At 46.2% G+C, this 25,315-nt stretch overlaps 2 protein-coding genes across 3 annotated transcripts in view; both read right to left on the bottom strand.

Moving 5' to 3' along the window:
- Nucleotides 1-20,745, bottom strand: part of LOC144580885 (uncharacterized) — a 74,561-nt gene extending 53,816 nt beyond the window's left edge. Inside the window, exons 1-2 of the mRNA XM_078361193.1 lie at nt 19,314-20,745; nt 3,027-3,114 (exon numbers count right to left, since the gene is read on the bottom strand). The gene's annotated coding sequence lies outside the window, so the exon portion shown is untranslated. The remainder of the gene's footprint in view (nt 1-3,026; nt 3,115-19,313) is intronic.
- LOC103790050 (uncharacterized) overlaps nt 1,996-25,315 on the bottom strand; it is a 60,474-nt gene continuing 37,154 nt past the window's right edge. For both annotated transcript variants that reach the window (XM_078361226.1, XM_078361227.1), the window contains 3 exons: nt 19,314-21,545; nt 3,027-3,114; nt 1,996-2,891 (listed from right to left, as the gene is read on the bottom strand). In XM_078361226.1, the coding sequence (XP_078217352.1) occupies nt 19,906-21,545 (1,640 nt within the window). In that variant the 3' untranslated portion in view covers nt 1,996-2,891; nt 3,027-3,114; nt 19,314-19,905. The remainder of the gene's footprint in view (nt 2,892-3,026; nt 3,115-19,313; nt 21,546-25,315) is intronic.

Genomic DNA, 25,315 nt, shown 5'->3' with positions numbered 1-25,315 from the left:
TGAGAGGCCCCGAAGGGATGTGGGCGGTGCTTGGGCGGCTCGAGGGGGGGTAGGCGGGGCCTGTGCGAGGTAGGGGCGGGGCCTAGAGACCCTAACAAGAGATGGGCATGGCCCGGTCGAGGTAGAGGCGGGGCTCGTGGAGGAGAGAACTTGTCCTTCAAAACTGGGAGAGGGCGGGGCCGGCCGACACCTGTGAGTTTCGCAGCCTCGCTCTCAGCGCCTCCGTTTTTCAAGTTTGGGAGGCCAGATTTGCCAGGAAGCACGAGCGATCATTCAAAAGCCCTGGTATTCTCTGCAACGGGGATGCAAACTACAATGTGAAATGCAAAGCTCTGCCTAAGCGGAAGGTACAAGTTCATGCTGACAGCCCACAGAACACAATAGAAATCCTCACCCTTTCTATTCCCCAATCGCTCAAGAGGGAGGCTTCCCTAACGCCACCGCCTGGATGCAGGAGGAATGCTCAGGCCCGGGAGGAGTGGGGTCTCCACCTGCTGCTTGAACACCGCGGGGATACTGGCGCAAGGGCGAGAGGGCTCAGCTACTCAGGAGAAACGCTCAGCCTGGGTGTCCAGACAAACCTGGGCGACACAGTAACATCCCCTTCCGCCTCACTCTATTTCTCTTCTCTCTCTCATTCTGTTTTGAATTTTAAAAATAAAATGTTTAATGGTGTGATACAAGGATTCAACATTATTTTTTTCCATGTTGTCTCAGCAAATTTGTGGAAGAGATCTTTTACTTCTTTTTTTCTTTCTTACCTGTGTAAACAAATCTTTTTTTTTTTTTTTTTTGAGATGGAGTTTCGCTCTTGTTACCCAGGCTGCAGTGCAATGGCGTGATCTCGGCTCACCGCAACCTCCGCCTCCTAGGTTCAGGCAATTCTCCTGCCTCAGCCTCCTGGGTAGCTGGGACTACAGGCACAAGCCACCATGCCCAGCTACTTTTTGTATTTTTCGTAGAGACGGGGTTTCACTATGTTCACCAAGATGGTCTTGATCTCTTGACCTCGTGATCCACCCACCTTGGCATCCCAAAGTGCAGGGATTATAGGCTTGAGCCACCACTCCCAGCCAAAAATTATGTATTGTCAAATAATCATAGCACTGAGAAGATATGAAATGATTACAAACATTTGCCAGGCCTGGTGGCCCACACCTGTAGTCCCAGCCACTGAAGAGGCTGAAGCACAAGGAAGGCAGAGGTTTCAGTGAATCAAGACTGCACCAGTGTACTTCCGCCTGGGTGAAAAAGTGAGACTCCATCTCTATTTTTTTTGAGACGGAGTCTCAGTCTCTCGCCCAGGCTGGAGTGCAATGGCACGATCTCGGCTCACTACAATCTCCATCTCCCAGTGTCAAGAGATTCTGCTGCCTCATCCTCCCAAATAGCTGGAATTACAAACGCCCGCCACAGCACCTGGCTAAATTTTGTATTTTTTTGTTGTTGTTGTTTTTAATTTTTGTATTTTTAGTAGAGACAAGGTTTCACCGTCTTGGCCAGGCTGGTCTCGAAATCCTGACCTCATGATCCCCCTGCCTTGGCCTCCCAAAGTGTTGGGATTACAGGCATGACCCACCGTGCCTGACCGAGACTCCATCTCAAGAAATAAAGAAAACAAAGCCAGGCGCGGTGGCTCACGCCTGTAATCCCAGCACTTTGGGAGGCAGAGGTAGGTGGATCACGAGGTCAAAAGATCAAGACCATCCTGGTCAACATGATGAAAGCCTGTCTCTACTAAAATTCCAAAAATTAGGTCGGTATGGTGGCGCGTGCCTGTAATCTCAGCTACTCAGGAGGCTGAGGCAGGAGAATTGCCTGAACCCAGGAGGTCGGGGTTGTGGTGAGCCGAGATTGCGCCATGGCACTCCAGTCTGGGTAACGAGAGTGAAAGTTTGTCTGAAAGAAAAAAGAATGTGTTTTTTTTTTTAAAGAAAGTAAAAAAAAGGGAGTAAAGGAGAGGAAGGAAAAGGAAGAAAGAGGAAGAAACAGAGAGAGAATGAGAATGTTGCTTTATTCTAAAAATTGGTATTATATTAATAATGGCCGATCAATATTTTGTGTATTTAAGGTGGAGAATATATGTTTTGTGTATTCAAAGTGGAGAGCTCAATAAATATTTATTAAGTTTACTTGTTCTGGATCTGAGTTCAAGTCCTGGATGTCCTTATTAATTTTCTGTCTCGTTGAGTCTAAATCTCTTTATGAGTCTTAGTATCTGGGTGTTGGTATTGTTAGCTCTTATTGTTGCACTGATCCTTTTACCACTATATGTTTGTTGCTTTGAAATCTATTTTATCAGATGCGAGAATTGCAACTCCTGCTTTTTATTTATTTATTTATTTTTGCTCTCCATTTGGTTGGTAAATCTTTCTCCATCTCTTTGAGTCTTTGTGTATCTTTGGATAAAAAAAAGAATGTTTAATGAATCTCCTGCTATTATTTAGGTTGGTTTCACATACTTAAACTGATGGAATAAAACACCTTGTATCATTCATGTCTGTGTGTTAACGCTCCATTCTAATCAGTGCGATGTTTGGAGTCAGAAACACAGAAACTCACTGAGTTACCTCAACATGTAGCACCAAATCAGGAAGAAAAGACTTCCCCTTATTGGTCTCCTTTCCTAGAATTTCCCACGTACTTTGTGCACATTAATATGTAGTGTCCATGGGCAGCTGCTCTGCTCCTGGTCTACGGGGAGCTGATGGTGCATCAGATGTGGCCCCTGGAGGATCCCTGCTGCCCAGCAGCCCTGACACCACGGGGCCCACACCCCGTCTCCATCCACGTCTGGGGTGAGCTTTTCCGAGGACCATGTCCAGTGCGGCCTTTTCCCACGCTCCTGTCACTGGGTCACCAGAGATGGAATCTAGTTGACATGAGAGGGACTGAGGGAAGGCATGGGTGAGTGCCAGCAAACCTGGCAGGCAGGACGCTTCAGACTCAGAGAAGATTCCCAACTCCAAGGCCCAGCATTTCTGAAAGGAAGGAGGCAGAACAATCCACCGAGAAGATCATCTCACCTGAGGAAGAGCCATCCCTGACTCCTTTGCTTTCCTCTTTTTCTTCTGGGGTTCTTCCTCATGTATCAAGAGTCTTTAGAAGTCAGTCCTGAATGTAAAAAATATGTTGTTTATTGCTCAGAATCAACACACCCCCTCTCTGTGTATGTACCCCAACACATACAATAAGACCTCACCCTGAGGAAATACAGTCCCCTCTGCTGCCCACTACATCAGGATAATAAACTCCTACAGGAAAACTCAGTGAACTTTTGACCCCTTTCTGCAGAATCTGCTCCCCTTCTGCAGAAGCCCCCACACACATGCTACAGCAGTGAGGAGCTGGGCTGGAATGAGCTCCCCTTCAGGGCACAGACCCAGCCCTCAGCAAACCCCATGCAGATGCTGGGTGCAGTGGCACCTGTAATCCCAGCACTCTAAGAGGCCAAGGCAGATGGATTGCTTGAGGTCAAGAATTTGAGACCAGCCTGGGCAACATCGGGAAACCCCATCTCTACAAACAACAGAAAAACTTAGTCAGGCATGGTGGTACATGTCTGTGTGTCTGTGGTCTCAGCTACATAGGAGACTAATTGAGGTGGGAGGATCACTTGAGCCTAAAGGGCAAAGAGTGCAATGAACCAAGATTGGACAAGTGCACTCCAGCCTGGGTGATAAGAGTGAGACTCTATCTTTAAAAAATAAATAAATAAAGGCTGGGTATGATGGCTCATGCCTGTAATCCTAGCACTTTGGGAGTCCAAGGTAGGTGGACCACGAGGTCAGAAGTTTGAGGTCAGCCTGGCTCAAAGATCAGCTTAGCAAATATAAGGAAAACCCATCCCTACTAAAAATACAAAAAAATAGCTGGGTGCCGTGGCGGATGCCTGTAATCCCAGCACTTTGGGAGGCCGAGGCGGGCGAATCACGAGGTCAAGAAATAGAGACCATCCTGGTGACCATGGTGAAATCCTGTCTCTAGTAAAAATACAAAAAAAATTAGCTGGGCATGGTGGCACGTGCCTTAGTCCCAGCTACTCAGGAGGCTGAGGCAGAAGAATTGCCTGAACCCAGGAGGCGGAGTTTCCGGTGAGCCGAGATCACGCCATTGCACTCCAGCCTGGGTAACAAGAGCGAAACGCCATCTCAAAAAAGAAAAAAAAGAAAAATTTGGAGTCAGAGACATATTGACTCACTAGTGTAGCTTCAAATGCGTTACAAAATCAGACACTAAATAGCTCCTCTAACGTGTCTCCTTTTCCCCTCCAGATACCAGTGCACATTAATGTATGACTGTCATGAGTTTCTCCGATCTGGTCCCCAAAGAGCTTCGCGTGACCTGCTTCCGGGTCCACAGGAAGGAAACCAGGCCTGGAGGAGACCCTCGAGGGTTGGGCGGGGCCTTGGACAGACCCTCGAGGGGGTGCGGGGGGCCTGGGTGAGACTTGAGGGGTGGGCGGGACCTAGGCGAGGTAGGGGCGGGGCGCGAGGCGGAGAAACCTCCCCCTTTAGCACCGGCAGAGGGCGGGGCCGGGACTGAGCATCTCTCAGCCTGGCTCCCAGCGCCTCTTTTTCAGGTTTTGGAGGCGAAACCGACCAGGAAGAGTAACGCATAATTCAAAAGTCGTGGAATTGTTTTTTTGACAATTCCTGGAAGCAGCAAAGTAACACTCCCTCCTGCAGGGCTTTCTTCCTCGTCTCTCCCTCTAAAACTTTTTTAAACAAAATTTTTGATGGTGTGACATAGGGATCCAACATTATTCTTTTCCATGTGGATATCCAGTTAGTGTTCAGCACATTTGTGTGGAAGAGATCTACTACTTTCTCTTTTGTATTTACTTTTTTGTTTTCCCTTTTTTTTTTTTTGAGATAAAGTCTTTCTCTATCGCCAGGCTAAAGTGCAGTGGTGAGATCTCGGCTCACTGCAGCCTCTGCCTCCTGGGCTGAACCAATTCTTCTCTCTCAGCGTCCAGAGTAGCTGACATTCAGGACTTCACCACCATGGCCAGCTAATTTTTGTATTTTTGGTAAAGAAGGAGTTTCACCATGTTGGCCAAGCTGGTCTCGAACTTGTGACTTCAACCGGCCCAGCTGCTTCGGCTTCCCAAAGTGCTGAGCTTACAGTCCTGAGCCACAGTGTCTGGCCCAAGAAACACTCTTTATTTCACTTTGTAAATGCTGAGAAAATATAATTGAAAACAAAAAAAAAATCTTTCCCCAAGTGAGAAATCATCTCCACTACAATCAGAGAGAAAGAAATAAAAACCATTTTACGAATAAATAAGACTTAGACCAGAATGTGATGAAAAATAGAGGCAAACAGCTAAGAGATTGAAAAGAGAGGCCAGATGCAGCGGCTCATGCCTGTAATCCCAGCACTTTGGGAGACCGAGGCAGGCAGATCACCTGAGGTGTGAGGTTGAACGAGCCTGACCAACAAGGAGAAACCCCATCTCTACTAAAAACACAAAATTAGCGGGTTGTGGTGGCGCATGGCTGTGATCCCAGCTACTCGGGGGCTGAAAGAAGACAATCAGTTGAACCAGGGGGGCAGAGGTTGCAGTGAGCTGAGATCCCCCTACTGCACTCGAGCCTGGGCAACAAGAGCAAAACTTCCTCTCTAAAAAAAAAGTGACAGAAAGAAACTTCACTGTTCTTTACAACCAATTAACTACATGTTTTCAAGGACAAACACTAATGAGTCCTCAGGTGAGAGGACTTGACAACAGCCTTGGTCACACATGTTCATCCTGGCTCTACTTGGTAATGGGTAGAAGTGACGCCGGGCATGGTGGCTCACGCCTGTAATCCCAGCACCTTAGGAGGCCGAGGTGGGTGGATCACGAGGTTAAAAGATCGAGACCACCCTGGTCAATATGGTGAAACCCCGTCTCTACTAAGAATACAAATAAAAATTAGCTGGGCATGGTGACGCGTGCCTGTAATCCCAGCTACTCAGGAGGCTGAGGCAGGAGAATTGCTTGAACCCAGGAGGTGTAGGTTGCAGTCAGCTGAGATCTCGCCATTGCACTCCAGCCTGGGTAACAAGAGCAAAACTCCGTCTCGAAAAATAATAATAATAATAACAATAATGAAATAAAGTTGCCCATAAGGCATAAACGTTGAAAAAAAAAAACAAAAAAATGTCCCAAAAACCAGATGAAAATTCTGCCTAATTCCTTTTCTGCCTTAGAGGCTCTCCAAAAACACACTCATGTTGACCCTGCCTCCCCAGAAGAAACTACTGGTCTTAATACCCATTTTATCTCCCAATCTGCCATGGCACGAACTGAAAAAGGCTGAAGATGGTCTTCAAACCCCACCAGACCTCCTTAGCCTGGCTTTCAGAGTCTTCAACAACAGGGACGAGGAAAGGAAATTAGACAAAGTCCCCAAAATCATGCCAAATACCAGCTTCTAGCTGCAGCTGTCCATCAGCCCAGCCACAGCACCCAAGGGCACAAATGACCCAATAGCAGGGGCTCTCCGGGGCCTTGTTTAAAGTGCAGCAAAGAAGGCCACTGGGTGCAGGCATGTCCGAACCCATGAGTGCCAGAATCCCCTTGCCCGCTTTGCCAACAGACAGGCCACTGGAAGTCTAATGTCCTCTCAACAGACAGAAAAGCTTGCGCCTCAGAGCCACCACCTCTTCAGTAAGAAGAAAAGTGAAGCATGGCCGCACTCCCGCAGCCCCTCTGCCTAGCTGCTGAAGCCTGGCGAGGCCCAGGGCCCCCAGCCCCCTCTGCCGTTACTGCCTCAGAGCCCAGGGTAACTGCTAGTAGCAGGTAAATCGGTACTGGGCTAACATTCGGCTTGGCCTGAATTCTCAGGACCCACTGATTGCTCTAAGCTCTCAGCTGGGGTTGACGAACTCACCTCGTGCCCACGTGCCACCACACCTCTTCCCTATTTCATACTGTTTTCTCCCCCCTTTCCTTACCATGCATCATTGCCCTTCCTCCATCCTAGGCAGATCTCTAACCAAATTCAAAGCTTCCATCACCTTTTCTGTTCCCCACAACCAGATTCTCTCCTACTCCAATACCACACCAGACCTCGACCCCTCCCCCAGTGTCCGCTCCCCACGTCTCTTGTTAATCCCGTAGTGTGGGACACCACTACCCCTTCTCTAGCAGCTCACCATGACCCCATCACCATCCAGCTAAAAGACCCCTCCAATGTCCTAATGTCTCTCAGTATCCCATCTCATTAACACACCTGCAAGGCTTAGGACCCACCTATCGGCTGGTCTGTGATTTCCGGACTAGCAATCGGGCAGTCCTTCCATTCATTCGGTGGTTCCCAATCCTTATATACTCCTTTTTTCTCATCTCTCCAGACACAACACATGACTCTGAAATAAACCTAAAAGATGCCTTAAATAAAACAACCATTTCTTTTCTTGCTGACTCCAAAAATCTCTTTGCTTTCCTTTAAACTCACCCTGAAACTCTCCAGTCAGGCCAAGGTACTTGGACAGTCTTCCCCCAAAGCTTTAGAGAGAGCCCCGTTTCTTTGGACAAGCTCTAGCTCAAGACCTGACCTCCCTTGACCTCATCCCTAGCCAGCTCCTCCAGCACGTAAATAAACTCCTCCCTATAGGGCTCTCAGACTCACACTATTACCCTCGTAAACTTTCTTGCTAGTAAAGGATGTAGGATTTCCCCCTCCAAAGCCCAACTCTCAGCTCCAACACCGACATGCTTAGGAGTTCACCTCTCCCATAGGGCCCAAGCCACGACCCCAGCACGGGCAGCACTGACTGGTACACAGCCTGCCCCCACTCACCTCTAAAGGTGAAATCTTCAGAATATGGATTCCCAGTTATTCCCTCCTAGCCCGCACCCTCTGTGAAGCACCTAAATGCTCTCTCAATGAGCCCCCAAATCCTTCACACGACATAGTCCCTAGCTTCCACACAGCTACAGCCACCCTTGTAACTGCTCCTGCTCTGCCTTTGCCTGACATTTCTCAGCGTTTCATTCTCTACACAGCCGAAAACCATGGAATGGCCCTTGGTGTTGAAAGAAAAGGAAGTCCCCTTTCCTCTCTCCCATAGCTTACCTATCTCAACAACTAGACTACACTGCCGAAGCGTGGCCCACCTGCCTCGGAGCCGCAGCAGCAGCCACCATCCGAGCCTTAGAAAGCACGAAACTACCAGTCCACTGAGACACCGCAGTCCACAGCCCACACAATCCACAGGGTCTCCTCCCCTCCCGAGCACTGAGCACACTTTCTCCGTGGATCCAACTACCCCACGCCCTCTTCCTTGAACACCCTGAGAGCCGCCTCTCCAAAGTGCTCCCCTCAGTCCTGTGTCCCTACTTCAGTGTTTTCCTCCCCTCCCATCCGCTCCTGTACTGACATCCTACAGCACCATTCCCTCCAATCTCCCTCCTCACGATCCTGAGGACCAGTTATTCATAGACGGCTCCTCCTCCAAGTCAGCAAATGCCAGGCATGCAGTCGTTCCTTGACCAAGTAATTGACGCCAAACCCCTGCCCCAGGGACCTCCTCCCCAAGGGCAAAACTTACAGCTCTCACCAGGGCCCGTACCTCTCCAAAGGCAAGAGTCAACATTTGTACCCAGTTTAAATATGCCTGTCACATTCTCCATTCTTAACGCCGCCACCTGGCAAGAGAGGATTCCTTACCGCCAAAGGAACCCCCGTCACTAGTGGCCCCTTATTTACCAACTTCTCCAAGCTGCACACCTCCCAGCTAAGGCAGGAGTTACGCAGTGTCGGGGACATCAAACAGGGTCAGATGAAAAGAGGAAACAGAAAGGCTGGGGAGGCAGCCAAAACAGCCTCCATTTCTTCTGCGCCTGCTCCTTTCCTCTTCATTATCCCCGCAATCCACCCCCAATGTTCCCCCACTGAAGAATCTTCCCTGCTACAAGGGGCCTCCTTCCAAGGGAGCTGGGTAGTCAAAGATCAAAAACAAGACTCAGTCACAAACTCACTCCTGACGTCCAGCAACCCCGGCCCTCCCTTCTGCCCATAGCCCTAGCCCATATCAGAGCCAGCCCAAAAGCACCCTCCTTCCTCGGCCCATTTGAGTTAATGTATGACTCCCTTTCCTCCTGCACAACAGGCCCGTTCTAAGTCAGCTAGGAGAGTACCTCCCAGCATTCATCCTCATGTGCCATCTCCTCCGTGAACACGCAGACCAGGCCCTGCCAAAATCCCACCAACCACACTCAACTCCCCGGAGAGCATGTCTTCCTAAAAACTCTTAACCCAGCAAGCCTTAAACCAAAGTGGGAAGGCCCTTTTCAAGTTATTCTTATAACCCCCACCACAGCCAGGCTCTCAGGGCCTCTCTCTTGATACCGTCTTTCCCGATTATAAAGAGCTCCCAAGCCGGGCACGGTGGCTCACACCTGTAATCCCAGCACTTTGGGAGGCCAAGGCGGGCTGATCACCTGAGGTCAGGAGTTTGAGACCAGCCTGGGCAACATAGAAAAACCCTTTCTCTTTAAAAAAAAAAAAAAAAAAAAAAAGCTCCCAAAGCACCCACTGAGCTTCCAACTGCATCCTCCGCCCATCCGGGAAGAAGACTCATGAGCGGTAACTCCATATATCACCACTGTCCCTGCTCCAGGTGCCAGGGCCTCGTGACAAGGAACAGCCTTCCCACAGAGCATACCAAATATTAGACATCTTCCCCTCTCCCATTTCCACACGAACATGAAGTCCTAGCTCACCTATTCATTGCTCATTTGCAATGAGAAGTTGATGAGCCATGTGACATTATCAGCTGCCTCAGAGACCCTCTAGAGGAGGCCACGCCCCTGTACAGCCCCACCAACTCCTTCCCCCAGATACAGAATCCCATTCCTCCTCAGGTTTCTATTTTAATAGTCACCCACAGCCTCTGCTCCCTCAGACTCCCTTCTCACTTCTACAAGACTCAAAGGCTCTGTGCATCACTCACTGCTTGGTACTGAGGCTTCTCCACTCTCTGGATCCCTCACTCCTTGTTATTGAGGCTCCCCCACTCTCTGGATCTCTCACTCCTTGTTACTGAAGCTCCCATGCTCTCTGGATCTCTCACTTGTTACCGAGGCTCGCACACTCTCTGGATCCCTCACTTCTGGTTACTGAGGCTCCCACGCTCTCTCAATTACTCACTCCTTGTTACCGAGGCTCCCATGCTCTCTGGATTCCTCACTTCTGGTTACTGAGGCTCCCACGCTCTCTTGATCACTTACTTTTTGTTACCGAGGCTCCCACGCTCTCTGGGATTACTCACTCCTTGTTACTGAGTCTCCCACACTCTCTGGGTCTCTCACTCCTTGTTACAGAGGCTCCCAAGCTCTCTGCATCCCTTACTCCTTGTTACAGAGGCTCCCACGCTCTCTGGATCCCTCATTGCTTGTTACTGAGGCTCCCATGCTCTCTGGATCCCTCACTCCTTGTTACTGAGGCTCCCACGCTCTCTGGATCCCTCACTCCTTGTTACTGCGCCCCAGCACTATACTTGCTTCCAGTTGCTGGACCTGCATTTCCCTTTCCTCTACTGCCTGCTCAGGTCTCCCAGTTTCTCAGCCCTGGGACCATATTTTCATTTGCTTTTCATACACCATTCAAAAAGGCTGTGCCTCTGTGGACAGAGTCCTCATCCTCACTGGGAACAATCCCACTGCCCTGCAAACAGAATTTCCTACCTTCTCTCCACATACACTGCCAACTACAACCATGCAAAACTCCCTCCCATGCATCCAAAGTTCTTCACCCTCCACACCTCGAAACTTGGCCAGGCCCCCTTATGTGTCACCTCTTGGAATGGACACACACCCGTAGGCACCATCCCTCCCTCTGCCTGTGGCTCAACTCAGACCATCTGTCATCCCTCTTCCCACACCTCACTCTGAGTAAATTATTCAGTGACCCTGAAGCCAACGGCCTATTTACCCAGCCCCTCCTGCCTCTCAAACATGGAAACCTCTTCCCCAGACAGCAGGTCTCAAAGAGGTCTCTCTCCTCACTCTGGGTTTCTGAAGCTGAACCGAGTACCTCCAAATGAGGAACTACACGTCCCAACACCTATTCTCAATCCGCTCGTCTGTCTGCATTAACACCGCAGGCATCTTCTTCCTCTGAGGACCCACAACCTACTTCTGTCTCCTACCCACTGGACAGGTGCTTGCACCCTGGTCGATTTTACCCCCAACATTAACCTTGTCGCTCTGAACCAAGAACTCCCTGTCCCTGCTGCACTACAAATCCGCCCAGAAAGAGCAATGCAGTCCATTCCCTTATTAGCAGTCCATTCCCTTATTAGCAGCCCTCGGAGTCACAACTAGTCAGGTTAGAAGCAGGAAGCTAGAAACCTCATTAGCACATTTCCTGTCACTCTCCTGAGACTTCCAATCATCACTAGAAGAAACAGCAGACTCTATCACTCACCTCCAAAACCAATTAGATGGTTCAGTGGCAGTCACCCTGCAAACCACAGAGGCCTAGATCTCTTCACTGTGGAAAAAGGAGGGCCGTGACTATTTTTTTAATTTTTGAGACGGAGTTTCGCTGTTGTTACCCAGACTGGAGTGCAATGGCGTGATCTCGGCTCACCACAACCTCCATCTCCTGGGTTCAGGCAATTCTCCTGCCTCCAAGTAGCTTAGATTGCAGGCAGGAACCACCATGCCCAGCTCATTTTTGTATTTTTAGTAGAGACGGGGTTTCCAACTTGTTGACAAGGATGGCCTCGATGTCTTGACCTTGTGATTCACCCGCCTTGGGCTGCCAAAGTGCTAGGATTACATGCTTGAGCCACCATGCCCAGCTGTGTTCTTTTTCTTAAGATGGAATTTCACTCTTATTACCCAGGCTAGAGTGCAATGGCACAATCTCCACTCAATGCAACATCTGCCTCCTGGGTTCAAGCAATACTCCTGCCTCAGCCTCCAAAGTCCCTGGAAAAACACGCATGCGCCACCACACCAGGCTAACTTTTTGTATCTAGTAGACATGGGCTTTCTTTATGTTGGTCATACTGGTCTCGAACCACTGACCTCAGGTGATCCCCATACCTCAGCCTCCCAAAGAACTGAAATTATAGGCGTGAGCCACCACACCCAACCTAATTTTGAATTACTTAATTTACCACTGAGATAGAGGTACTATGTTTTTGGTTTTTTTTTTTTTCCATACGGAGTTTCACTCTTATTTCCCAGGCTGGAGTGCAATGGCGTGATCTCGGCTCACCGCAACCTCCGCCTCCTGAGTTCAAGCAATTCTCCTACCGCAGCCTCCCGAGCAGCTGGGACTACAGGCTGCACCACCACGCCCAGATAATTTTGTTGTATTTTTAGTAGAGATGGGGTTTCACCATGACCAGGATGGTCTCCATCTCTTGACCTAGTGATCCACCCGCCTCGGCCTCCCAGAATGCAAGGATTATAGGCATGAGCCACCACACCCTGCGAGGTACTATGTTTCTTGTTGTTTGCATTTCAAAGACAGAACTCCTAAGTCCTTTAAGAAGACATCCTTAGATCACCTTTGTAAACTGAAAAAACGTTTAGTGTCTGAAAAGTACCACTTCAGAAGACAGAGAAAATGCATTTACAAAGGTTGTTAATAAATATCCTAAGAAAAGCGACAAAAGAAAACTTTTTCCTTTAATTTCAAAGGAGAAATTATGCCTCTCATTTATTTGCTTGAGACTCACCCAAGCTGGAGTACAGTGCGGAAATCAGGAATCACTGCAGCGTCGAATTCCCTGGTTCAAGCCATCCTCCCACTTGAGCAACCTGAGTAGCTGGGACCACAGGTGTGCACCACCACACTTGGCCAATTTTTTGTTAATTTTTAGCAGAGAGGAGGTCCCCCTGTCGCCCAGGCTAGTCTTGAAACCCTAGGCTAATGGAAACCACCTTCCTCAGCCTCTGACAGCACTGGAATTTCAGGCCTGAGCCACTGCATCTGATTGTATCATATACTTAATGTTACTCCTTGCTTCAATTTTAGCATAATTTGTATTCCCCTCGTACAGGCTCTTTTCAACACTGGTCTTATCCTTCTGAGTGCCTGAAATTATAGCCTGTTCAGACATGTTATAACAAGGTTGTTCTGGTCTGTTTTGGTGCAACCAGTGTGAAATTCATGCACAAATTGTTCATAATATGTATTTTTCCATGAACTTCTTGAAGATCCGTGTAATAGCAAACTGAATTCAAGGGAATACAAAAAGGAATTGTACATATTCAAGTTCTACTTATTCATGAGATGCAAGTGTTATATCGAACTGAGCACAGAAAGTCAACACTAGAACAAAAGTATGCCAAACTACAGGGTTTATTGCCGGCGACCACGGAGGACTCACGTCTCTCCAACCCGTGGCCCCGAAAGAAGAGAGACAAGACCTTTTTATACCCGCAAAACCACCTTGCGAGTGGGGGTGAAGATGGGAATGAAAGCTGTCAATCACCTCCCAGGCTAAGATGAGGGTGAGGGGCTTCAGACATTCGGAGGGCCAGTGGATTCAAAACACCTTCTGGGCGGACAGGAGGGTGAGGGGGTTCCGGACATTTCAAGGGCCAGGGGACTATTTGACATTCTGATTAACATTCGTTTACACATCATTTGGGTAGGGGTGGGATCCATAGATTTTTAATTACTTGGTGCCAGGATGGAATGATCTGGGGATGCTTACTCTGAGAAACAAAGGCCAGCAATTCTGGCAGATAAGAGAAGGTATTCAGCTTTACCTCTTTGCATCCTGCAAATAATCTAGCAGTTTACAGAAACCAAGGTTAGCAGTCCTTGTGAGGAGATGGGAGTATACAGGTTCCAACTTAAGTTAGCTATATCACACAAGAATGGTTCAATGTACTCAAATCCATGTGATATACCATTTGCACAGAATGAAAGGCAAAAACCGCATTATCTCAAATGATCAAGAAAAATTGGCTGGGTGCGGTGGCTCACGCCTGTAATCCCAACACTTTGGGAGGCCGAGGTGGGTGGATGATGAGGTCAAGAGATGGAGACCATCCTGGTCCACATGGTGAAATCCCGTCTCTACTAAAACTACAAAAAATTGGCTGGGCGTGGTGGCTCACGCCTATAATCCCAGCACTTTGGGAGGCCAAGGCGGGTGGATCACGAGGTCAAGAGATCGAGACCATCCTGGTCAACATGGTGAAACCCTGTCTCTACTAAAAAATATACAAAAAATTAGCTGGGCATGGTGGTGCGTGCCTGTAGTCCCAGCTACTCGGGAGGCTGAGGCAGGAGAATTGCCTAAACCCAGGAGGCGGAGGTTGCTGTGAGCTGAGATCACGCCATTGCACTCCAGCCTGGGTAAAAACAGCGAAACTCCGTCTCAAAAAAAAAAAAAAAAAACTGGGAGAACGATCCAAGATGGTCGATCGCTAACATCCCGGGATTGCAGCTCTCAGGGAAGGCGCGGAGAACTAGAGGACGCCACACTTTCAGAAAAAGTCTGGTCGCTCACGGAGCAGAAGATCCCCCAGTGCTGGAAACACACGAGTCGCCAGCGCGACTCTCGTGGTCGGCGCAGCGGTTCCGCCGGCACCTAGACGCGTCAGTGCTCAGCGCATAGTAAACGGGACAGGTTCCCCTTCTGTTCCCCTTCTCACCGAGGTTGGGAGCCCCGGGAAGGCAGAGTCGCCTACTATGGAAACAAGGAAGCCCGACAGGAGAATCCTTGGCAGAAAAGCACCATCAGTTTTAACGCCGCTGCTCTGGCCCTGGGAACTAACAACCTGGACGTCCACTCAAGAGACCTAATCTGAAAGTCGGTAATTTCAAAGACGACAGGAGGATAAATTTACAATGACGGGAAGAAACCAGCGTAAAAAAGCTGAGAATACTCAAAGTCAGAACGCCTCTCCCTCTAAAGATGATCACAGTTCCACATCAACAATGGAACAAGGCTTGATGGAGAACGAGCGCCTCCTGATGACAGAATCACTCTTCAAGGAATGGATAATAACAAACTTCGGTGAGTTAAAAGAACATGTTGTAGCCCAACGTAAAGAAACTAGGAACTTTGACAAAAGGCTTGATGAAATCCTATTGAGAATAGACAACTTAGAGAGGAGTATGAGTGAATTAATGGAACTGAAGAATACAATACAGGAACTCCGAGAAGTATGCACAGGTTTAAACACTCGAATTGTTCAAGCAGAAGAAGGGATATCAGAGGTCAAAGTCCAACTTAATGAAATAAAACGTGAAGAAAAGATTAGAGAAAAAAGGATAAAAAGGAATGAGCAAAGTCTCCAAGAAATATGGGACTATGTGAAAAGACCAAATTTACGTTTGATAGGTGTACCTGAATGCGACGGAGAGAATGAATCCAAGCTGGAAAATACCCTTCAGGATATTATTCAGGAAAATTTTCCTAAACTAGCAAAGCAGGTCAACATTCAACCCCAGGAAATACAGAGAACACCACAAAGATATTCCTCAAGAAGAGCAACCCCAAGGCACATAATCGTTAGATTCACCAGGGTTGAAACGAAGGAGAGGATACTAAGGACAGCCAGAGAGAAAGGTCATGTTACCCACAAAGGCAAGCCTATCAGACTTACAGCAGATCTCTCAGCAGAAACTCTACAGGCCAGAAGAGAGTGGGGGCCAATATTCAACATTCTCAAAGAACAGAACCTTCAGCCCAGAATTTCATATCCAGCCAAACTAAGCTTCACAACTGAAGGAAAAATAAAATCTTTTATGAACAAGCAAGAACTCGGAGATTTTATTACCATAGGCCTGCTTTACAAGAGCTTCTGAAAGAAGCATTACACACAGAAAGAAACAACCAGTATTAGCCTTTCTAAAAATACACCAAAAAGTAAAGAGCACCAACATAAAGAAGAATTTACACCAAGAAATGGATAAAACAGCCGGTCAACATCAAATGGCAGTAACCCTAAATTTAAATTGACTGAATTCCCAATCAAAAGACACAGCCAAAACCCAACAGCATGTTACATCCAGACCTGTTTCACAAGCAAGGATACACAAAGACTCAAAACAAAGGGATGGAGAAAGATTTACCAACCAAATGGAGAGCAAAAATAAATAATAAATAAATAAAAAGGAGGAGTTGCGATTCTTGTATCGGATAAAATAGATTTTAAAGTAACAAAGATATAGTGGTAAAAGGATCAAGGCAACAACAAGAGCTAACGATCCTAACACCCAGATACATAGAGACATAGATTCAATGAGACAGAAAATTAATAAGGATATCAAGGACTCGAACTCAGATCCAGAACAAGTAAACTTAATATTTATAGAGCTCTCCACTTCAAATACACAAAATATACATTCTTGTCAATACCACATCACACCTACCCATTAGTTTAAATGAAATATTGATTGGCCATTATTAATACCCAATTTTTTTCAAAATAAAGCAATATTTCCATTTACTCTCCCTCTTTCTTCCTCTCCTTTACTTATTTATTTTTTTCTTTCCTTCTCTCAAAAAAAAAAGAAATCAACTTGTAAACCTCTAGATCCAGGTCGGCAATGTCTCTTCCATTGCTTGATTTCCTTTCTTCCCTTCCCTTCCCTTCCCTTCCCTTCCCTTCCCTTCCCTTCCCTCCCTCCCTCCCTGCTTCCTCCCTTCCTTCCTTCCTTCATCCCTTCCTTCCTCCCTACCATCCTTATTCCCTTCCTTTCTGCCTTCCTCCCCCCTCCAAAAAAAAAAAAAACTACAAAAAATTAGCTGAGCATGGTGGCACGTGCCTGTAATCCCAGCTACTCAGGAGGCTGAGGCAGGAGAATTGCCTGAACCCAGGAAGCAGAGGTTGCAGCTAGCTGAGATTGTGCTATTGCACTCCAGCCTGGGTAACAAGAGCGAAACTCTGTCTCAAAAGCAAAAAAAACAACAAAAAAAAAACAAAAATAATTTAACAAAATTCAACATTCATCCTTCAAAAAAATCCTAAGCAAAACAGGTAAGAACTTTACCTGAGGCAGAGCACGGTGACTCAAGCCTGTAATCCCAGCACTTCGGGAGGCTGAGGCGGGAGGATCACGAGGTCAAGAGATCGAGACCATCCTGGTCAACATGGTGAAACCCCGTCTCTACAAAAACTACAAAAAATTAGCTGGGCATGGTGGTGCGTGCCTGTAATCCCAGCTACTCGGGAGGCTGAGGCAGGAGAATTGCCTGAACCCAGGAGGCGGAGGATTCGGTCAGCCGAGATCGCGCCATTGCACTCCAGCCTGGGTAACAGAAGTGAAAAACTCCGTTAAAAAAAAAAAAAGAAATCTACTTCAAAAATATAAAGACTATCCATGCGATGACCAGAGTGAAATAACCAACAAGGGAAAATGAAATGCTTTTCCTGCAGAATCTCACATGATGCAAGAATGCTCTCATCCCTTCTATTCAAGAAGTACTGGCTGTCCTAGCCAGAGCAATTAAATAGCAAAAAATGAAACTCATCCAAATCAGAAAGAAGTAAAGTTATATTTGTCAGGTCCAGACGAGGTGACTCACACCGTAATCTCAGCACTTGGGAGGCTGAGGCAGGTGGACCACAAGGTTAGGAAATTTGAAGACCATCCTGCCAACATGGTGAAATCCTGTCTCTACTGAAATACAAAAAAGAAAAACAAAACAACAAAATCAGTTGTGTGTGGTGGTGCAAGCCTTCAGTCCCAGCTCCTCAGGAGGCTGAAAGCGGAGAACTGCTTGGACACAGGAGGCGGAGGATGCAGTGAGCAGAAATTGTGCCATGGCACTCCAGGCTGGCAACAGAACGACTCTGTCTAAAAAAAAATGTAGCCAAGCACGGGGGCTCACGCCTATAATCCCAGCACTTTCGGAGGCTGAGGCGGGTGGATCACGAGGTAAAGAGATCAAGACCATTTTGGTCAACAAGGTGAAACCTCGTCTCTACTAAAAATGCAAAAATTAGCTGGGCATGGTGGTGCGCACCTGTAGTCCGAGCTACTCGGGAAGCTGAGGCAGGAAAATTGCTTGAACCCAGGAGGCGGAGGTTGCGATGAGCTGAGATCATGCCATTGCACTCCAGTCTGGGTAACGACAGCGGAACTCCATGTCAAAAAAAAAAAAAAAAAAAAAAACGTGTGTGAGTGTGTGTTTGCAGATGACATGACTTTCTATGTAGAAAATCACTCGCTGGGCACAGTGGCTTACACTTGTAATCCCAGCATTATGGGAGGCTAAAATGGGAGGATCACCTGAAGTTAGAAGTTCAAAACCAACATGGTCAACAAGGTAAAACCCCATCTCTACAAGAAATAAAAAAAAAGTAGCAGGCGTGGTGGGGGATACTTATCATTCCACTTGCTCAGGAGGCTGAGGTAGGAGAAACACTTAACTCAGGAAGCGGAGGCTGCAGCGAGCCAAGCTCACACCATTGCACTCCAGCTCAAGCAGCAAGACTGACACTGCGTCTCAAAAAAAAAAAGAAAGAAAGAAAAGAAAAGCAAGAAAAGAAAATCTCAAAGAATCAACCAAAATATTATTGGTAAAATAAACATATTTAGTGTAATTGCAGAATACAAAGTTAGCACTTAAAATTAGGTGAATTTTCATAAAACAATAAACAATTTTAAAAGAAATTAAAAACACACATCTATTTGCTAGAGAACTTAAAGAACTACGTAGGAGTAAATGTAAAAGGTGAGACGTTTGTAGCATGAAATCTACAAACATTGATTAAAATGATTATAGACATATATAGAGATACAACCCATATTGATGGATTGGAAAAACATTATTGAATGACCGTAAAACCCAATGTGATTTGGATTCAACACAATACCGACAAAAACCTCTATCAGATTACTAAAGAAACAAAACACAGGCTGGGAAAAGTGGCTTCCATCTGTTGCCCAGGCTGGTCTCAAATAAACTCACAGGATGAACCTGTCTTTGCCTCCCAAAGTGCTAAGTATACAGACGTGAGCCACCCCACCCAGTCCAATCCTCTTAACATACACACTTTTATATCAATTAGTGCTGGAACTCAATGTTAAGTAAACTCAAACTCAAGTCTGCTGAATTGACTCTAATGTCAATTAATGTTTGATGGTTTGCTAGACTCATCGCATCTTAGAACATTATCTCAAAAATGGATTTTTCTTTTTTTTTTTCAGACGGAGTTTCGCCCTTGTTACCCAGGGTGGAGTGCAATGGCGCAATCTCGGCTCACCGCAACCTCCACCTCCTGGGTTCAGGCAATTCTTCTTCCTCAGCCTCCCGAGTAGCTGGGACTACAGGCACGCACCACGATGCCCAGGTAATTTTTTGTATTTTTAGTAGAGACAGGGTCTCACCATGTTGACCAGGATGATCTCGATGTCTTGACCTTGTGATCCACCCGCCTCGGCCTCCCAAAGTGCTGGGATTACAGGTGAGAGCCACCGTGCCCGGCCAAAAATGAATTTTCCAATGTTCTGCAAGCAGTGACCTCTGCCTGAAGACCTTGTGACACTTATGACATTTGTAAGGTATCTGCCAGTATGGATTCTCTAATATCTAATAAGGTGTGAACGTGAATTGAAGGCTTTGCTGCAATAATCACATTTGTGAGGTTTCTCTTCTGTATGAATTTTTCCGTTTTGCATAAGATGAGAATTGACTGAAGACCTTGCCACAGTTATGACATTTGTAAGCATTATCTCGAATATGAGTTCGCCAATGAACTGAAAGGTATGAACAATGTCTAAAACATTTGCGAAATTGATTACACTTGCAAGAATCCATTCATTATGGATGCTCCAATGATTTGCATTGGAGGATGCACATTGGTTGTAGCGTTACTGAAGACTTGGTGACAATCATTCTAGTGTGAATTTGAGTATGTTGTGCCCGGTGTGAATCATGCCTGAAAGCTTTCTCACAAATCTTACGTTTGTAAGGTTTCTCTCAAGTATGAATTCTCCTATGTCCTTTAAGACTTGATTTGCGACTGTAAGCTTTGTCACATTCTTCACATTTGTAAGGTTTCTCTCCAGTATGAACCCTATGATGGCGTGCAAGGTGTGCTTGTCGATTAAAAACCTTGCCACATTCATTACACTTGTAAGGTTTCTCTCCAGTATGAATTCTATGATGGCATGTAAGGGATGACTTGTGACAAAAGGTCTTGCCACACTCATGACATTTGTAAGGTTTCTCTCCAGTATGAAGTCTACGATGATATGTAAGGGCTGACTTCTGACTGAAGGCCTTGCCACACTCATTACACTTGTAAGGTTTCTCTCCAGTATGAACTCTATGATGACATGCAAGGTATGCTTGTCGATTAAAAACCTTGCCACACTCATTACACTTGTAAGGTTGCTCTCCAGTATGAATGCTATGATGGCGTGTAAGGGATGACTTCTGACTGAAGGTCTTGCCACACTCCTTACACCTGTAAGGTTTCTCTCCAGTATGAATTCTTCTATGCATTTCAAGGTTTGATTTGCAGGTGAAAACTGCATCACATTCTTCACATTTGTAAGGTTTCTCTCCAGTGTGAGTTCGCCGATGAACTGTAAGGTATGAACGATGTCTGAAAAACTTGCCACATTTATTACACTTGTAAGATCTTTCTTTATTATGGATTCTCCAATGCCTTGCAATGGTTGTAGCGTTACTGAAGACGTGATGACAATCATTACACTTGAAAAGTTTCTCTATACCATGGGTGGACTGATGGTAAGTAAGTGTTGACTGCCCTCGAAAGGCTTTGCCACACTCCTTACACTTGTAAGGTTTCTCTCCAGTATGAATTGCCGTATGAATTACAAGGGCTGAATTTCTAACAAAGGTCTTGCCACACTCATTACACTTGTAAGGTGTCTCTCCAGTGTGAAGTCTACAGTGGCGTGTAAGGGTTGACTTCCGACTGAAGCTCTTGCCACACTCATTACATGTGTAAGATTTCTCACGAGTGTGACATCTACGATGGCATTCAAGGTATGGCTTCTGATTAAAGGCCTTTCCACACACATCACATTCATATTGTTTCTCTCCTAAATGGATTACCTGATGTTTCCTCAAGAGAGAGCTACAGTTAGAAGCTTTTTTCTCATGACATTGGAAAGATACTTCTCTCACGTGTACTTTCGGTTTTTGTGTGAGTAATGAAGAATGGGGGAAGTTGTCATACTTATTAGAAATATGGGTTTGGGGCCTACAAGAAATGATTTTGGTTGCTGAAACTGAGAAAACATCAATAGATTTCTCAACTTGATTACCGAATTTTCCTTCCGTCTGAAATATGTGCAGTTCAGGCAAATGCGAATGAAAGCTTAATCCCAGCTGATCCGTAACAGGCTTGTTGCCAGCGTGCCTTTCGTCATCTTGGTCTGTACCACAAGGAAGCTTTTCAACTTTTCTCATGAGCGCCTCATGGCTATTTCTACACTCAAAATCATGAATATCTCTGTCAATTTCCTGGAAGCAAAAATCTCCAATGTGATGACTTTCATGTCTATCTAATATCCCTGTGTGGAACCCTTCTGTATTGCCTTGTGCTGTTGACAAGAGCCCCTTCATCTTGTATTTGGAAGAGATATCTAAAAAATATAAACACAAATAGGTTTCCAATTAAGTACAAATAGTAAATACTACTAAAATGTATGAATATGACACACAAAAAGGAACACAAAAGAAGTGAGACTCTTCAATGAATAAAGAGTGATTACATGGACTTCAAGCCATGTCTACTGAAGCCTATTTCCAGTATCACAACAAAACACTCACAGGGGACAAACATATGTAAGTCTAAAAGAAGAAGTATTTTTCCACAATGACCCTAAAGTGTATAAAACTTGGCAAAAATATGTATTTCTTTCTTTTTCTTTTTTTTAAATAAAGTCGGAGTTTCATCATGTTGGTCAGGCTGGTCGTGAACTCCTGACCTCAGGTGATCCGCCCGCCTTGGCCTCCAAAGTGCTTGGATTACAGGCGTGAGTCACCGCGACTGGCCTGCAAAAAATATACACTGTCACATCAATGAAGAGAAAAAATATATATATATTTTTTTCTGAGACAGAGTTTTGCTCTTGTTACCCAGCCTAGAGTGCGATGGCATGATCTCAGCTCACCGCAACATCCGCCTCCTGGGTTTAGGCAATTCTCCTGCCTCAGCCTCCTGAGTAGCTGGGATTACAGGCACATGCCACCATGCCATGCTAATGTTTTTTTTGAGACGGAGTTTCACTGTTGTTACCCAGACTGGAGTGCAATGGCATGATCTCGGCTCACTATAACCTCTGCCTTCTGAGTTCAAGCAATTCTCCTGTCACAGCCTCCTGAGTAGCTGGGACTACAGGCACGCACCACCATGCCCAGCGCATTTTTATATTTTTAGTAGAGACGGGGGTTTCACCATGTTAACAAGGATGGTCTCGATCTCTTGACTTGTGATCCACCCGCTTCAGCCTTTCAAAGTGCTGGGATTACAGGCGTGAGCCACCGTGCCCGGCTTTGTATTTTTCTTAGTAGAGACGAGGTTTCACCATGTTGAGCAGGATGGTCTTGATCTCTTGACCTTGTGATCCACCCACCTCGGCCTCCCCAAGTGCTGGGACTACAGTAGTGGGCCAACGCACCCGGCAAATATATATTCTTAATATTTACAGCATATTTACTGTGTACAAATGAATACTAAAGAACCACACATACTATATTGATAAATAACCCACAATGAGCTCATGTAAAGATAACCAAAATCCAATGGAAATTCTGTATTGTCAAACAATCACAGCACTGCAATGGCGCGATGCTGGCTCACTGAAACTTCTGCCTCCCTGCCTCAATCTCTGGACTACCTGGGATTATAGGTACCCATGACCACACCCAGCTAATTTTTGTATTTTTAGTAGAGACAGAGTTTCATCATGTTAGCCAGGCTAGTTCTGAACTCCTAACCTCAGGTAATCGGCCCGCCTCAGCCTCGCAAAGTGCTGAGATTATAGGCATGAGCAACTCCACCAGGCCAGGTTATGGAAATTTTAAGTCTCATTATTATACTACAACTTTCCCCAAATATCTATCCAACACACTGCAGTTCTTCACACTGAAAGGAATGCACACTAATGTGATTGTTATATTATAATCATTCTTAAACCACTTACGTGTTTACTAAAACCTAAAAGACAAACGATTTTAAATCATAACAATGGCTGGGCACAGAGGCTCATGCCTGTAATCCCAGCACTTTGAGAATCTGAGGAAGATGGGTCACTTGAGATCAGGAGTTCGGGTCCAGCCTCACCAACATGGTATAACCTCAACCCTACTAAAAACACAAAAATTAGCTGGGGGTGGTGGTGGGCGACTGTAGTTTCAGCTACTCAGGAAGCTGGGGCATAAGAACCATTGGAGCCTGGCAGGCGGAGGCTGTGGTTAGCCATGACTGGGCCACTGCACTTAGCCTGAGTGACAGAGCGAGACTCCATCTCAAAGATAAATAAATAAAACTTAAAAAAACATAAATGAGAAGGGAGTCGAAGCATGTCTACACAAAAAAGCAACGAAACACAAAAAGCAGCATACGAGGAAGAACAAAAAGAACCTACAAGAATGACAGATAACAGGTAACAGAAAGGCAACGGTAAGGTCTTCTCCATCAGTAATACTTCAAATGTAAATACTTAACTCTGCACTCAGAAGAAAAAGACTGGCTGAATCAACAGGAGCCAACTACGTGTTGTCCACAGAAGACTCGTATTAGCCCTAAGGACACACATATGCTACAATTTAAAAAATAAAAGCCAACAGTTAATATGAGAGTTGAGGCCTGTCATCTCAGGTATGCAGGAGGCTGAGGAGGATCTCAAGACCAAGTTCAACAACACAGCAAGACACTGTATCTACAAAAAAAAAAAAACAACCTAAAACATTGGCCCGCCATGGTGGCATGCACCTGTACCAGCTACCCAGGGAGGCTGAGGCGGGACAATCACTGGAATTCAAAGTTTCAGTAAGCCATGATGACACCATTGCACTCCACCCTGGGGGACAGAGCAAGACACTGTATCTCAAAATTTTTTAATAGAAAATAACACAAAAGATAAAACATAATATCCCAAGCAACTGTCATCCAGAGAGAGGAGAGCTGGCAATACTAAAATACGTTTTAACTCGAAACTATTTTATTGGAGACAAGAAAAAAAAATTATATCATGATAATAGGGTCAATTCATCATTAATATATAAGAACTAGAGATACATATGTATAAATATCAGAGCTCCATATTTAAAGCCAATGTTTACAGAATCAAATGAACTGCTCCACTGTAATACTAGATGATTTCAACATAAGACCTTCCATAACAGAAAAAACAAGAGACCTGACGAATAAAAATGAAGACGGAGGCCGGGTGCTTGGCTCATGGTGTAATCCTGGCAGTGTGGGAGGCCGGGTGCCTGGCTCACGCTGTATTCCCGGCACTGTGGGAGGTTGGGCGCGTGGCTCACGCTGTATTCCCGGCACTGTGGGAGGTTGGGCGCGTGGCTCACGCTGTATTCCCGGCACTGTGGGAGGTTGGGCGCGTGGCTCACGCTGTATTCCCGGCACTGTGGGAGGTTGGGCGCGTGGCTCACGCTGTATTCCCAGCACTGTGGGAGGCTTAAGCTTGTGGATCACTTCAGGTCAGAAGTTTGAGACGAGCCTGGCCAACAGAGTAAAACTCCATCTCTACTAAAAATACAAAAATTAGCTGGGCGTGCTGGTACACACCTGTAATCGCACTTACTCAGGAGGCTGAGGCAGGACAATCACTTGAACCCAGTGGGCAGTGGCTACAGTGAGCTGAGATTGCACCACTGCATGCCAGTCTGAGTGACTGAACGAGACTCCGTCACACACACAAAAAAGAAACTGATTATAAATCGATAAAATCTAGAATCGTGTGTAATATGTAGAAATGTATCAGATGAAAGTAGCAGCGGCTTAAACACGTAACAGTGAACTTCAAACCAGAGGCGTCTTCCCTGTGAGCCGTACTTCCAAGAGGACCTCAGGATGCAACATACGGCCTTCCTGTTAACTGTCTTTCCCACTCAGCTGAGTAACCATCGCAGAAAAATCTACCCACTCCTCTGTGACACACACTAGTAGTGTAGGTGAAGCATAACCGGAGAATGGCTGAGGAACCCTGTGACATAAGAGATGCATATATTGGTCTCTTTCCCAGTTTCAGACACAGAGCTCCGAAGACCGTGAGATGTCCCGGGTGATGGGAGGGCCATTTGTCCTTATGAGGAAACCTCTGAGGTCTCCTGGATGGGACTGATCACCAGCAAGACCAGGCCAGGCTTAGAAGCATGGAAAAGTCAC

Source organism: Callithrix jacchus, chromosome 22, assembly GCF_049354715.1.
Source record: "Callithrix jacchus isolate 240 chromosome 22, calJac240_pri, whole genome shotgun sequence".
NCBI classification, from domain to species: domain Eukaryota; kingdom Metazoa; phylum Chordata; class Mammalia; order Primates; family Cebidae; genus Callithrix; species Callithrix jacchus.
Note: the sequence above shows the minus strand (reverse complement) of the source record. Positions and strands in the feature narration are given on the sequence as shown.